Source organism: Haliotis rubra, unplaced genomic scaffold (genome assembly GCF_003918875.1).
Source record: "Haliotis rubra isolate DU_JTF1 unplaced genomic scaffold, ASM391887v1 Scf141, whole genome shotgun sequence".
Taxonomy (NCBI): domain Eukaryota; kingdom Metazoa; phylum Mollusca; class Gastropoda; order Lepetellida; family Haliotidae; genus Haliotis; species Haliotis rubra.
Genome location: NW_025765348.1, coordinates 362,020 through 377,577, shown reverse-complemented (window position 1 = coordinate 377,577; position 15,558 = coordinate 362,020). Strand labels below are relative to the sequence as shown.

Genomic DNA, 15,558 nt, shown 5'->3' with positions numbered 1-15,558 from the left:
ACTTGTGGCTGCACTGAAAACAATGATATTTTCTACCAAGATTGGTTAGAGAATTTTAAGTCTTTTTATCGATGATTCCTGGCCTCCCAGGCAGCCACTGAGACTCTTTTTAGCTGTCATGGCAATTTCAAGCCCTTGCCAAACAACTCAGTATGAAAGACAAAAAAACTTTCTTTGAACTATTGGAAGGCCCGTCAATATTATAATGATGTAATATTGAACACTATGTTTACAATGCACCTCAATATGTCATATCACAACGCTGATCAATACTTCTGGAGAAATTAATACGTGTTCTAGATAAATAATTGTTGCTGCCAGGCATAAAACGAAGTCTTTTTTTTACTGCCATGAAAATACAACAAGATCAGCTACAATTTGGATTTCCTTTTTCAAGGAATGTCCAGAACCTGCTTTTTCTATGCCAAAAAGTAGACTTCAACTTTGGTTTGTTGTTTAATGCCATACTCAGCAATATTCAAGCTTTGGTGGTGGTCAACATCTGTTTGGTTGATGGGGGTAGAAAAGTACAATCAGTGTGCACTATCTATGAAAGGTACAATCAGTGTGCACTGTCTATGAAAAGTACAATCAGTGTGCACTGTCTATGAAAGGTACAATCAGTGTGCACTGTCTATGAAAAGTACAATCAGTGTGCACTGTCTATGAAAAGTACAATCAGTGTGCACTGTCTATGTAAAGTGTGCACATTAACAACCAGTTACACAAAGACACCGTTGCAACAGTATGGAATTACTGACATTGTTTAGCACAACAAAACAACAAGAGCCCTGCCCATGCTATTCCCAGCCTTACAATAGACATAGTCAATTTATGGACCTAGACTAATTGGTTTGAGTTTGTGGTCACATAAACACACACAAATTGCTTTATAAGTTAATCAAATACTATGAAATCAGATGCAACATAAATATTCAAATATTCCAATAAATTGACAATGAAACATGATTTTGAATTAATAAATTAACAGAAAATGATGCAATTCCATACTTGCAATGAGACATTTAAGTGACAAAAGCAATTTTTGTGCAATGTCAGTTTTAGTAATGTTAAGTAACAATAAAATAACAAATAATAAAAACTACACCAGAGAATAAGTAATCAGAAAATTATATGAGTATGATGACGTAGAGCATGATTACAAAATGACATTTAGAAAGTGGTCAAATGTAACACGTCATATTTGGCATTAAACTTTGCCAGTAAAGTACAGATTCTAGTACTTTTAATGGGTTGAGTTTCATTTGGGATTCAAACCCACACCCTCAGAGTAAGGCACCTAACCGCCAGCACACAACGTCAGCCACCTAACCCGCTCAGCCACTTTGTGGAACTGTGTGTAAAAGGCGAGACAGTGGTGAAAATGATATAACATGACACCAGGTGTTCGAAAAAACTGTCCTACAGGTAAAGATGAGAAACAGACATTAAACAGTTAGTTGCCTCTCAACAAATCATGATGATGCATCAATTGAATATATAATTATTTCTAACCTTACTTGTTAGTGATTATCTGTCTTAAATTCACAAATGTCAAGATTCTTTTTTCATCTGACACTTCTACTAGACAAAACTCAAGAGATGAAGCCAAGTGAACCTTTACAACTCTATCTCTGAATACAGACAACAAACCTGGAAAACAGAGCAGGTTAGAAAGAAAATCATTCTGTCATTAATCAGTATTTAGTATCCACTCGATCAACTATCAGATAATGTTCTCCTGAGTGCTGCTATCAAACAAGGGAGCTGCTATCGTAGTGTTTCATTTCTCATTAATGCCTGTGTGGAAGCTCGTCAGGTATGCCCTGATACCCTGTGCCCCATGGTACGACTGTGTAATAACAAGAAAATGGAGTTTATTGACGTGATAGTAGATTGAGGCTGCAATCTATAGAAGTAAATGTACTAACTCACCTAATAAAAGTATACATAAGGTGCTGATTAATGCATAATTTCTGAAAGTCCCTGAGGGACGGGGATATTTTACCCTGCACTACGTGTAATAATGAATGCTTGACAATGTAATAGAGCATGAGAAGGCATCTATTATTATTCACATTGAAATAATTTGTGTGTCATTGACACCACTGACAATTATGATGAGAATATGTGCCAGATTCTGAATGGTTGACAAACAATATCATATTAGCAGGGATGATCTATTGTGAGGCAATGCATGACTTGAAATTAGAAAAATACAGGTATACCCAGGGGCGCTGGACCAGTGTCATTTTTAATTAATGTCATTTAATTTAATTTAATTTACCCAATAGTTATAATACATGAAATCATTTTTTTTATTTTTAATGACAAAAATGTTGTATAGTACAGAGAGATCATCATTACTCTCTAATATACCTACTTATTGTTTCATGAACATACATATATAAACTGATTATGATCATAATGATATTATTATGATCATAATGATATTATTATGATCATAATGATATTATTATGATCATGATGATGTGGCTACATGTAAAGTATGGTGTACTTCTGTTTGCAGCAAAATCTTAAATTAGGGTAGGGAATTTTTGGGTTACACAGATGATGTCTGATTTTACTTGAACCATACCTTCCCAATATGTTTAGGTGAAAAATTGGCAAACCTTTGCATGTGTTTATGATGAGTGCATCAGGAAGGGCAGGATACACTTACCTTTTCACCTTTTAATAGTGGTATGATCACTATTTGACTCTGGTCTTGACAGAGATTTCTTGTGGTTGTTGAAAGGTTTTGTTGTTTTTATTTATATTTAACAATGTTATCTCTAAAGTTTCAATATTACAACAGAAATTGCAAAACTGAACTCATTTCTCACTTCAAAGTAGCATGTAAATGTCTTCATTTTCATTGTCATAAAAGTTCAAGTGACCTAGCAAAATTTTTTAAACACAAAAATCTGTTTTACCAAATTTATTTGTAAATTTTATGAGCATTTCACAATTTTTTGCTTTAATTTGTGCATACAAACTTTCAAAATTCTCACATTTGATCTTGACAGGGAAGAACCATGGCTACAAATGATTGAAGTCACTGCTAAATCAAGACGTCAAACCGAGATAATAAACTGCCAAAAGGACATTTTAAGATATCTTTTAAAAGGCTTTCCTAATTGTTTTCAGAACTTCTGTTGGATTGTTTTGACAAAATAAATATCTCTGCAATGCTACTGTTTCACACTTCAAGAATGTATATCCAGACTTCCCTTTAACTTGGAACTATACTTGCTTGGACAGTAGAACAATAAGTAAGTCATAGCATCAGTCCTGGAACTGTCTTGTAGACACACAATCCTCATTTGTCATTCCATTTTTCCCCATCTTTTCACTAGAATGATGGCAATTTACTTTGTTGCCAGGATTGGGGGTTTGTCAAATGTGGGAAAGTTCTTAGACTTGATGTCATCAAGTTAAAAAGATCAGAGCGCAGTCAGAAGTTTGTGAACTGCACATAGTGGAATCATTTTGCAGAACCAAATCTCAACACTGCTACATGGTGTTTTCAAAATGTTCATTGACGATCAGAAGCACAGGAACAAGAAATGCTAAGTCAGGGTAGAGCAGTACATTTACTGTCTTTCCTGTAACAAGCACAACCTTTCGAGCCATTTGGCTATAGTAACAGAAACAAAACCAAATACGTATAGCTTAATTCAAAGTCTTGTATCCTCAAACTGTGATCAGTTTAAAAAAATCCCAATTCTAACAATGGCTGATTCTGTGCACACAATATCAGTGAACCAATTTATCATGACGGCAAAATGTCATCTGTACCAAAGCTAAAGTGAATATCACCACTTAAACATATGTTGCCATGGTGACTTGATATTAAAAAAATCAATGCCATTTACTGGAAATTGAGAATATCATTATCCTGCTTGAATACCTGGAAGTCAGAGTCGCAGGTAACACTTGTGAAGGTGACCTCTACAGGGTATGGTAAAAGCCGCTGTTGTCATTAAATGGCTACTGATGGTTGTTGGTACCCAAGTTCATTTACCAATTAGTACAATCAATACTTTCCACTACATCAAAGATTTGTGTTGTGTAGTCTCCGCAAAGGGAAGATTGATCCCATGTAATGACGGGATATACACTCTTATCTTCATATAAACAGTAGCGATCTTTAGAAACAACCTTGGATGCTGGATTCACATCAGATCGGTAGGACCTAACTTGTGTTTTGATCATACAGAAAAATTATTTAAAGGATGGTATATGTGGCAGCAGGTCATTAAAAAAACATTTATCATTTTTGGTGTTTAAAGGTTCACATGCTGGCAGAGAAATAAATATTAAATGTTAAAATGTACATTACTTCCACCGTAGAAGCCCACAGCATTAGTGTTGGGAAGTGGTTAAAATCTCATAATTGTTGATTGGTTAATTACTACCGATCAATCATCGAAAATAATTGGTTAGCGTCATTTATGAAATTTGTTAATGCACACAAAAATAAGGAAAAAACACATGTAGTTCTTTGGGGTTTTTTGGGCAAAATTTCACATCTTTGAAGGATGACTAGTATGGAACATAGATTTCTTAGAATCTTTAAGATAAATTCAATCATGACTTGAAACGAGCTTGTAGTGCTTACGAAATGTAACAGACAAAACCAACCACGTGAAAAATATTGTTAATGAAAACAAGTGTTCCACAATTGTTTCTGTTCGATTATGAGAAATTATGATCGATTGCTTGGTCGTTTAGTCACTACGACCAATTTTCGATTATTTCAATTAATCGGGCCACCACTACACAACATACTTCTAACAGTTACTACCAGTGATGTCCGACTTTATATAATGGAGATACAGCAAGTCACAGTACTGTTGGAGACAAGTTCACCATCTCTGTGAAGTTTGTAGGCAAATATCAAGAGGGATCTTGTTTTGTAGCACAGATGACAGTTACGGGTCAGTAACCTGTAGTCAACAAGCCTCCCTCACTGCTCCCTCACTGCTAAACTGGACACAAGGAAGTATTATATCACTTTATATAAATCTCTTGTGCAGCTGGTGTAAGAGGAACTTGGTTTTGCCTCACAAACAGACTGCATTTAAAATTCACAATCTAGTCTGAGTATTTAGAATAGTATTAAATTATTACCCCTGGTCTTATATACTATTGTTATTTATTCATTCATTCATTTATATATATATTTATTTATTTATACATTCATTCATTCATATATTCATTCATTCATATATTCATTCATTCATTCATTCATTCATTCATTCATTCATTCATTCATTCATTCATTCATTTATTTATCTATCTATTTTTAAAATACTGCTGGGCCATTGTTGTGTTGATTGAGAAATACATTGATGTGATTCAGATTCACCGAAGTGTTTTGTGATTTCAATACTCCTGGAAACATTACTTATTTTCTGAAACCGTTAACATCTGAGCGATGATAGGTCCAGTATTTCATTTCAATTTTACACAACCAGTGTCTCTGATTCTGTTTACATGTTACCTTTGAAAAACTGTCGTAAAAATACTGCAATTCTTAATCGTTCCATTACTTCCTGTTTCACAATTATTTAAGGAGTTTCTCTATTCACTCTCTGTTGTTTTTTCAGTTCTTTCACAATTTTCACATTCTTTTACACATCTTGTATTTTGGTACAGCTGAAAAATTGTGATGAATGTTCTTTTGATGTTGGAAGGGGTTTACCAATGCCGGCTGCCCTACGAGTCTTAGAAACTGTCATGTGAAGGTTTTGAGTCAGAGATGAAAATCAGGGGGTCTTGGTAACTGTTGCTGTGTTCTTCATGTTTGTCTGTATCTTGATAAATGCTGAACTTGTTGGAAACAAAAGTTTTGGTCAATAAATTATTTGCATCGACTTACAAATTGTATACATATTGAAAGCAACATTTTGTGTCTGGGAAACCATGTGTGGGCTTGATGTCTGTGAACCCACGACTTTCAGATCATGTCAAAACGATGATTGCAGAGAGAATTACATTATCTAACTTACAGGATTTGCCAATTTCAGATCTGGCACTGAAAAAAGTGCTCACGTTGAATTTTGTGCTGCTTACATTACAACAATCATATGATTTATTGTAATAGCTCTGCAAAACTGGTCCTTGATTGTTAACCCCAAACCTTGCACACCCAGAACCAAGATGATTACAGGTAACAGGCTGACTTCAGAACAAAAACGGAATCGAACTTACCTGTTTAAGTAAAGTGTCTGTGCTTGCCACCTTGTTCATAGAGGCCTTCTTTGTACAGCCTTTGACAAATCGCTCAATCCTTTCGTTGAATTTCATGAACATCACATAGGCAATGTATAAAAGAAACAAAATGAGTGCCTCCCACCAGTCAATCACGTCGTCCAAAAAAAATACAATTAACAGTATAAGGTCAATACTATAGAAACTGACATCTCGAAACAAAGGCCACCAAGTCAATGTCAACAGTTGTTTACTAAACACTGCACACATCCCAATAACAAAAAGAATATTAAAAACAGCAGATCCCACTATAGTTCCAATACCGACGTTACTCTTTGCCAGAAAAACACCAATGACGCTTGTGAAAAATTCTGGAGCACTTCCACCTGCCGCCATAAATGTAGCTCCTGCGACATCTTCGGAGATGTCGTACCTCTCTATAATGACTCCCAAAGCAGGCACAAAGAATTCATCACAGACAATTGCAAGAGCCACAAACATGTACACCATGCCAAACACATGAAGGATGATGGCGCCATTACGCATCTGTTCCACTGTGAAGACCGCAGGCGGGTATATTCCTTCATCTGTTGTTGAGTTATCCGACAACAGATGTCGATGAATGAAAAGATGGTTGGTATCTGAGTAAGGAATTGGTTCATCATATTTTGAGAAAGACTGTGGATTCCGGACGGACACATAGTTCATTGACAAATAGCCAATGAGGAACACGCCAAGGATAAACACAAGACGGTACCCTCGGGTCTTACGGGACATGTACTTCTTCAGCTGAAGAAACGACATGGCTTTTGTTTTGTGCTTGTAGCTACGGTCCTCGCAAAGATATTGTTTTCAGTCTGATCTGTTTCATCTTTAATGAGCGTCAGGAAACTGTTCTTGAAAACAATGTACCATTGCTTCCACCATTCCTCTCTCACAATCTCTTGCCAACACTTGTAGTTTTGAAATCTGGAAAAGAGAAAATATACTGTTAGTTGGGCTGATTATTTACAAACAAACTGGCAAAAATCATACAGATGAAAGCAATGAAATAACACGCATCATTCAGTTGATACTTGGTAATATTTTGAAAGTATTCTTTTGAAAATATATTATTACTTTTCCAATATTTAATGTAGCATGAATAAATATTCCAATGACATAAACAACATCAACTAAATAAGAATCAAACAAACAAAATTAAGAAAATCATCAGCATTTTAAAATATAACAGAAAATCATCAAACTTTGATAAATCTAGCTGAAAAATTGACAAAAAGACATCACACCTTAACACATTGTGAAACACAAGTTGTTAAATTATGTAAGTTACAATTAAACAAAAAAGTTCAAATATTCCATTTTGAAATCCCTATGACAATCCACCATCTTAAGAAGGTGTTCCAGTTTTGTAGCACATACTCTGAACACAAGTACTTGACAGTATCCAACAAGCGAGATTGTCAACGTTCAAGAACACATCCACAAACACTAACATAGTCCGTTCCTGTCAACACCGAAATGAACAATACAAGTCCGGCAGTCAGTATTACCCAACCAAATTTTGCCACAATGTACACCAACCATGAGTAACATCAGCACATCCAATGCTGTCATCATGTTGGCGGGTAAAGCAATAACTGGCATGAAATTCAATACCTTCACCATCAATTAGCACCCAATCATTGCAGACAATCTGATTGGCAGAACGAAATGTGATGAAACTGATGTTCATTGGATGAAATTAACGTTGCATATGGAGACATAAACAAGCATAGGGCGTTAATTGAAAAAATATTCTTGTTTAAGTCCCATGGTAACAGGAGTATGCACAAGGATTGGTAATTTAGAAGGATTGTCGAGGTGCTTGTCACATGAAAGCTGGCATACATTCAATGTCAATGGTGGTATATTGATTGGGAACTGTCACCATGGTTGCTCTCCAGCTCTGCTCATAAATAAACAAGTACAGTCTAAGATATAGATCTCCGCCAAGTTGTACTCTGGGCTCTGGAACCATTTAACCGATATTTTAAAAATATATTTTATGATTTAAGAATGTTTAAAATCTCACACACAAGCTTGAAACTTCCTACTTTTCAGGAATTGTTAGATTTAGGATATTCTTCTGCTTCTGTTTGAATCAGGAGTCATTTTACTTAGGTTCCAATTGAACAGTTTGATAGAAAAGTGTTTTATTAAAGTTCTTATTTTCAAAATACATATGTCACAGAATAATAATACATTTTCTTGTTTATTTTTATCCAAAACTAATACTAATCAGAATAAACATATTTTTTCATTTTAAACAGATTTGGACAAATTTAAAAAAACAACTGATGAGACAAAGCAAGTTTATAACTATCCTTGATTTCGGACTGAAATTATCCTAAGCAGCTGAATCATTTTGTGATCTTTAATTTCTTATCAAGCTGAGAAAAACATCAATATTTATCTAAGGAATGGAACCATTTCATTGTCAATTGTCAATTTTACAAAAATCAATTTCCAATGTTTTTTGTTTAAAAGGCATGATCAGCAGACTGTAGATGTTTGTAAATCAGCCAGGTACCAAGGACAACTGAAAGAAGCTTTTTTCTAAATTTATCATAGTGCAGACTTTAGTATATTTGCTATGTTGTACATTGTGTTCAGTTAAAAAAACATGTTGCTTGTGAAGACTTCCAACCTGTCAGACCATTTTACAAAGAAAATCCTACGTTTTATTCAAGTACATTTCTGTTAAAGACTTTAAACTGTGGGACCATTTTACAAAGAAAATCACATATTTCATTTAAATACATTTCTGTTCTTGAACTCATACTTGAAATGACGTGACAGATTTTAAATGTTGATAATTTGTAGTTGCCACAAGGAAAGTAGATTGTGGGATCGAAGGTCAAATTCCATATTTATTTGGTATGCATTTCTTCCAATATGTCCTGTGGAGCGTGCACAATGTATATTTTTTTGCAGATTTAAAATTTTTGTGGTGTCTTCAACTGTCAGTGCTATGACTTGTACATCCAACTCAACTATGAGCAAAATGGAACTAAATGTACACAAAGTACATCATATTTAGACCCAGGTCTTCGGCATGACGAGCGCTTCACCCACAGGGCTACTCCCACCGCCCCTGTCAGCATGAAATTCCAAAACATGATAATATGTAATTGTTTAAAAAGTACCAACTTGTTTGAAAGATCTACAAAATTTTATGAAGAGATCACAAACATGTTTTAATAGTTTTGTCATGATTTGCAGAAAAAGTAAGTTTGCTTGATCTAAGACCATTTGGAAGAAGGAGACATGTGCAAGAAAGCAAATGTCACCTTCATTACAGTGAAAACAATATTTGAAAAGTTTAAGTTCCTCATTTATAAAATCTTTGTAAAATTTCAGTTAGACGTTCAGACAAGAAGTGAGCATGAACATGGGTACCAACTGCGCTTTCCTCCTTGCAGATCTGTTTCTTTATGAATGAGAGTTGCTGCTTAGATTGGCAGTGTCAAAAGAAGGCTATTTGCTCAAGAGGTTTAACTTACGCTTCAGGTATATCGATGATCTGATATAATAACCATCACACAGCCAATTCCCTGCCGCTGAATTACCCAACTAAACGAGAAATAGGAAACCAGTGAGACTGCCTCGTGTGTTGCCTTGTTAGAAAACTGTATGACTTCAACTCAGCAAAAGTCCCTTTCCCTTTCTGGTCGAGCAATATTCCAACAGCTCTAGTTTTTGGTGTGTGCATGTCACAGTTCTTTAGGTACCATCAAGCACAATCTTTGTGAACAAATTTCAAAGTGTTGTCTATAACTCCAGGGGTGGAAATAACTTTAAAATTGCTAGTGTAAATTGGTACAGTGGCACATGTAAAATCACTTGCCCTGATAATTTTCCCACTATACCGTCTGATTTCCTTGTTGATTCTTTAAGTAAACAACATAATTAACATTGGAAAGTCAACCGGACACCGGTACAGCGTGATATACGAATTTGCTTGCCTGACAGAAAAAACACTGGACTCGGACGTCGGGCAATGGGTTATTTCCATCCCTGAACTCTTGCTCAAAATTTGTTGGATCTAGATAAAAGTGCCAAAAGTGATCTCTGATGCAATTCCATATTTTAACTTTTACCACATGTTCCCATATTTTAGGCACGTAACCTATTGCCATTGCCTGTGTTTGTAATGGCGGCCAACCGTTTCACAACTACATTTACAAAAAAAATTGCTTCTAAAGCAAAGTGACTCAATCTACATCATCAATTTATTTATATTGCCAAATGATCTAAATTTTAAAAAATTAATAAAATAAGTCACACAAACAGTGAAAAACACTTTCATTCTATATTTTGTGAATGCCAGATCTCCTGATGAATGAGCATCTATATGAGAAACACATGGATGGCCATAGTTTCAGGTGAATAAAACTCTTTTATCAAAACTAAATGAACCAGGAACCCAGCCCTCAAAATCAAGTTAAATCTGACACCAGACAATATTTTGATACTAATCAATGCATCTTACAGTAAATTTTAAAGAAGCAAACATATTTATTGTGATTCCCTATTATAAATTTGGCAAGTGACAAAAGCCAACTCCAGGACGAGCATGGTCAGCACTGGTCACTATTGACAGAGTATTTAAATCACCAACTGCAAAAATCAAGGAATAAAACATTAAAATTCTCGTTTGACAGAACTTTTACTACCACCTTGTTTTAAACCCCCACAGAGTAATAAAATACAACTAGAAAGTGTTTTTTACTTGTAAAAACAGATGTCTTCCCCTTCCCCCAATTCAACATTGAGACCTCATACAATTCATTTGATTCCTTCAATTTCAAAATCTCTAAGTATGAAAATACATATTATTGACAGTATGTTAATATGTTTGTCAAGTCTTCATTTAATAGTTTTATGTTCAATTGAACTTAATTGCTTATCAACAAATCAACAACTCCACAGTTATATTTTACAAAACATTCAGAATTCTAAATGATTCTATTTCGAAATGCATGAATGAATCTGCATGACAAAGTCCAAATTGTTGCCATGAAAACAGAAAAAATACAATTAAAAGAAACCCCTCAAACCCCCAAAAGGCACATCTACATGATATGGAGGGGCAGTACAGCAAATTTGGTGAAGATGGGTCAATTAGTTTCAGAATTATGCTCTGGAAGCGAACTTTACCCTTCAAAAAGACAAAGTCCAAATTGTTGCCATGAAAACAGAAAAATATGAAATTGAAAGAAACTCAAGTCCCCAAAGGCACATGTACATGATATATAGAGGCAGTATAGCAAATTCGGTGAAGACTGTTCAAGTTGTTTTAGAGTTAATAATAATAATATAATAATAATAATACTTTATTGCCCAAGAAGGGAATTTGTCTTGCATTATGGACGCTGGAATTACAATAAATACATATATCCATTACACACACATTACAACACGAACAACATCAGTCACACGACCTGAGGAGCTCTCACAGATCACAGTGAGCAATCAACAGTGGTTAAAATGATTTAAAGTACGTTATAACATGACCAAATGTTGTTGTTTCAAAGATTAAACGAATGTAAAGGGGAAGGATAAAACTGGACATTAAGAAAATAAATAAATGAACTACAATGTATAACACTTTAAGACTAGCACTGGATACAGAACAGATACATAAAACACAGTAGAATGCTAAGAATAAATAAAACTACTTCTGTTTGTTTAAAATAACAATACTGTATGGGATAAATGAGTCGGTGGCTCTCTTTGTCCTGAGGCGGGGAGTTTGATAGCGGCGGCCTGAAGGAAGAAGTTTATATTCGGGATGAAGAAAGTGGTTCGAACCTGTACAAATTTTGAGTGCTAGATTTCTGACTTGCCGCTGACCTAGACATGTGATGTCCTCGAAGGTTGTACCTGAAATTTTGCCTGCTTGAGTTATTGTTTTGGAGAATTTGTTTCTTTGTTTTATTGTGAGAGCCCCCGACCACGCTTCAATGGAAAAACAAAGAACACTTTGGATAAATGTTTTGTAGAATAAAACAAGCGTGGGTGTGCTAACATTGAATGATCTAAGTTTTCTCAGGAAGTACAGGCGTTGTTGGCACTTAGCATAGATTCTGTCCGTATTCTTGTTCCAGTTGAGCTTATTGTCTATAACAGTTCCCAAATACTTATAGTCTGACACGATTTCTATATATGAGTCATGAATAGTTATGTTCCGGAAACACTGGGAACGCTGACGCCAACACCGATGGAAACTCAACTCGGGGGGAAACATAATATACTTATTATTCTCATACATGTCCAATAACAAAATATTAAAAATACCATGATAGCATGTCAGGATAACATTAAATTAAAGTTAATGACAAATGTCAAAAATATATATATATGAGATTTCTTCATGCGCCTTTTCCACGTCAGCAGATATGCTCAAGGCGCAACAATGACAGATTAAAAGAGTCTCCAACATTTATACAGCAATATGTACACGTCCAAATACATGCAACAGAAATTTTGTGATCGTTTAACGCAACAAAATCATGATACGTTACTTTTGGAATCAACAGAATCTCAAGACTAAAACTATCTTAGGGCTGATATATAATATCTCTGGAACTTTGCATAATGACTCACAGTTTCAGCAGTATTAGTTGGTTAAATGTGTTTAGAACTGCCAATGATTTTCTACCTAGGAATCAACAACAGCAATGGCGTGATGTCCTCTTAATGGCTTAATATTTAAAAAATCATTGTAGACACACTGGACCCACAGCACAGGTTCCTGAGCGTCATACTTCTATTCAAAGAAAATAATAATTCCATATTGAATATATAATTAAATCTGAATAATCATTACACAGTTTGCACAAAACACAAACCACACATGCCTAACAACATAAAATTTATAATCAAACCGACCAAGGTGTGGCTGAAATAACATGTTAATGAGCATCTGAGGTAGTTGTCAAGGCACCCACTTCCTAAGGAGAAGAGACGGTGAGAATCTATAGCACTTATCTACAATCTAAACCAGATTGCGACAATTACTGGGAAGTAGAATAGCCTGACAAAATCAGCCTGGATTTAGGTAATTAGATTGAGTAAATATTTGATGTCCTCCCCTTTGTTTCAATGTTCAGGGAGTGTGCAAATCTGATCAAATAATTCAGTAATAAACGCTGGTTGAGGAAGACAGGCAATTAGTAAACGTAACAAATGAGGCAGACGAACTTGTTTGTTCCATGCAATTGGAAATCTGGCCTGCGGCAGACCCCAGAATCGGTTCTTACACATCCCTGTGTGAATGTGGCTGGATCTCAGATATACCTTGCTTTCCATCCTATCCATTTTGGAATGATGTACGTTAATTTTTTCTGGTGCATTTTATCGCCATGAATGAACCCTGATCCCGCTGCGATTTCTCTTTGTGGGGAGATATGTCACACGTTTCAGCTCTCTAATAAAGTGCCACAATTCACTGTGTAGAGTTGCCTCCCTTGTACTCTATGATCACGTGTTTGAATCTTGCTTCATCCTTAGATTTGTTTGCACGATACCTGGGCTAATGTGTTTCACAAAAGTGGTAAATGTCTGTGATCTGCATTACTTAGGACTTTCTTCCCACATTGAGATGGTATGCTGTGATATAAAGGGAATAAACAACAGTTCAACTCATGTCTTTCACAAATGAGTGAGTGAGTGAGAATGGTTTTCGCAGCTTGTAGCAATATTCCAGCAATATCACGGTGGGGGGACACCAGTAATGGGCTTCACATGTTGTACTCATGTGGGGAATCGAACCCGGGTCTTCGGCGTAAGAGGCGAATGCTTTAACCACTAGGGGAATCGAACCTGGGTCTTCAGTGTGACGAGCAAACGTTTTAACCACTAGTGGGAATCGAACCTGGGTCTTCAGTGTGATGAACGACAGCTTTAACCACTACCCCATCGCCTCTCTTTCACAAATGAGTTTGAAATCAACAATCAACCAAAACACGTTCTGAGTGTTTCGTGTAGATCAACATTCATAATGGTGGCCTCATTCAAAGGAACCCTTGACTAAACTCTGTACTGGATAAGATTATGTACTATTTACACAGCATGGGAGAGTGGAAGGTCAGTTCGATCCCCAACCACGTCATACCAAAAGACGTTAAAATGTGGTACTTGTTGGTCTCCTGCCTGGCGCTCGGCATTTATGGGTACAACAAGGACAGGTCGGCTCGGAGTCAGTATAATGTGTCTGAGTGGGGTATTCATGCTTCACTGTCGGCATGGTATCTCAGTGAGCTAGCACTATAAAACCAGCTTAAGTCTGGGCTTGTACAAGCAGCCGCAGTATAATGTGTCTGAGTGGGGGTATATTCATGCATACACATACACACGCATGCACATCGTCATATGAGCGAAATATTCTCAAGCACGACGTAAAACCCAATTTCACCTCACCTTTAACTGTGATTGAATTACCTCATGTACATAGCTATCAATCATAACCATCTCCTCATCAATACCTTGACAGCAGCACTGCAAGACCTTCTCTGATGGAGGAGACAGGATATTGGAGTAGAGGGATGAAGGAAATTAGCAATCATCATCAGAGAAAGAAGGAGATGGCTGTTTTTACTCACCCACAGATAAACAAGTATAATTATCAGTTGGACGGCAATGCTGCTGATGACAGCTGATTGAGTCTCATGGTAACAGCGTATCATGTGTACCGGTACTTAAAAACATGTCTCAGTTAGGCAACTGACATCACAGCTCATGTGAGAGTTGAAACTTAGTTGGTTCTGTCACAGTGGTGTCTAAAGGTGAGGTGAGGTGAAATTGGGTTTAACGTCGAGCTTGAGGATATTTCGCTCATATGAAGAAGTGTCTAAAGGTAAAGAAATTACCTTCATTTTAAAATTTGACATAAAATGCACATACATAATCATAGTATTGCATGTAGTTCGGCCAGAGGCCATTTTCCGAATAAAACTAATGTCTGTCTGTTTGATCTTGTGATCTAGGAGCATTGCAAGATGTGAATTGCTTAGAATAAGCAATAAATCATGCCCACTCTTCCAATATGTCAGCATGATGACCGTTTGCTTCTATTGCCCTAATGAAGAACATAATAGAACAGTCTCGATGATGAGCTGTTCAATTTATGACTATTGATGACTACTTTGAGATGTGGAACAAACTGAGGATGTAAACTGCGTCTGCCCATTTCCCAGCTGATCCAGGCAAACATTTCTTGTTCAGCCGTCAACTCAAACATCCCGCAGTTTGATGTGGTTTGGTTTGACCACAAAACAGCCTCAACCAGCGATT

General features: G+C 36.1%; 1 protein-coding gene across 4 annotated transcripts in view; it reads right to left on the bottom strand.

Annotated features, from left to right (window-relative positions):
• Positions 1–15,558, bottom strand: part of LOC124268986 (sodium/potassium/calcium exchanger 1-like) — an 89,032-nt gene that overhangs the window by 31,454 nt on the left and 42,020 nt on the right. For 2 of the 4 annotated variants that reach the window (XM_046704017.1, XM_046704018.1), the window contains exon 2: positions 6,220–7,188. In XM_046704017.1, coding sequence (XP_046559973.1) covers positions 6,220–7,023 — 804 coding nt within the window. In that variant the 5' untranslated portion in view covers positions 7,024–7,188. Of the gene's footprint in view, positions 1–6,219; positions 7,189–7,641; positions 7,783–7,803; positions 7,877–15,558 lie in introns of those variants that run through there. The other 2 variants (XM_046704019.1, XM_046704016.1) reach the window with 2 other exon arrangements.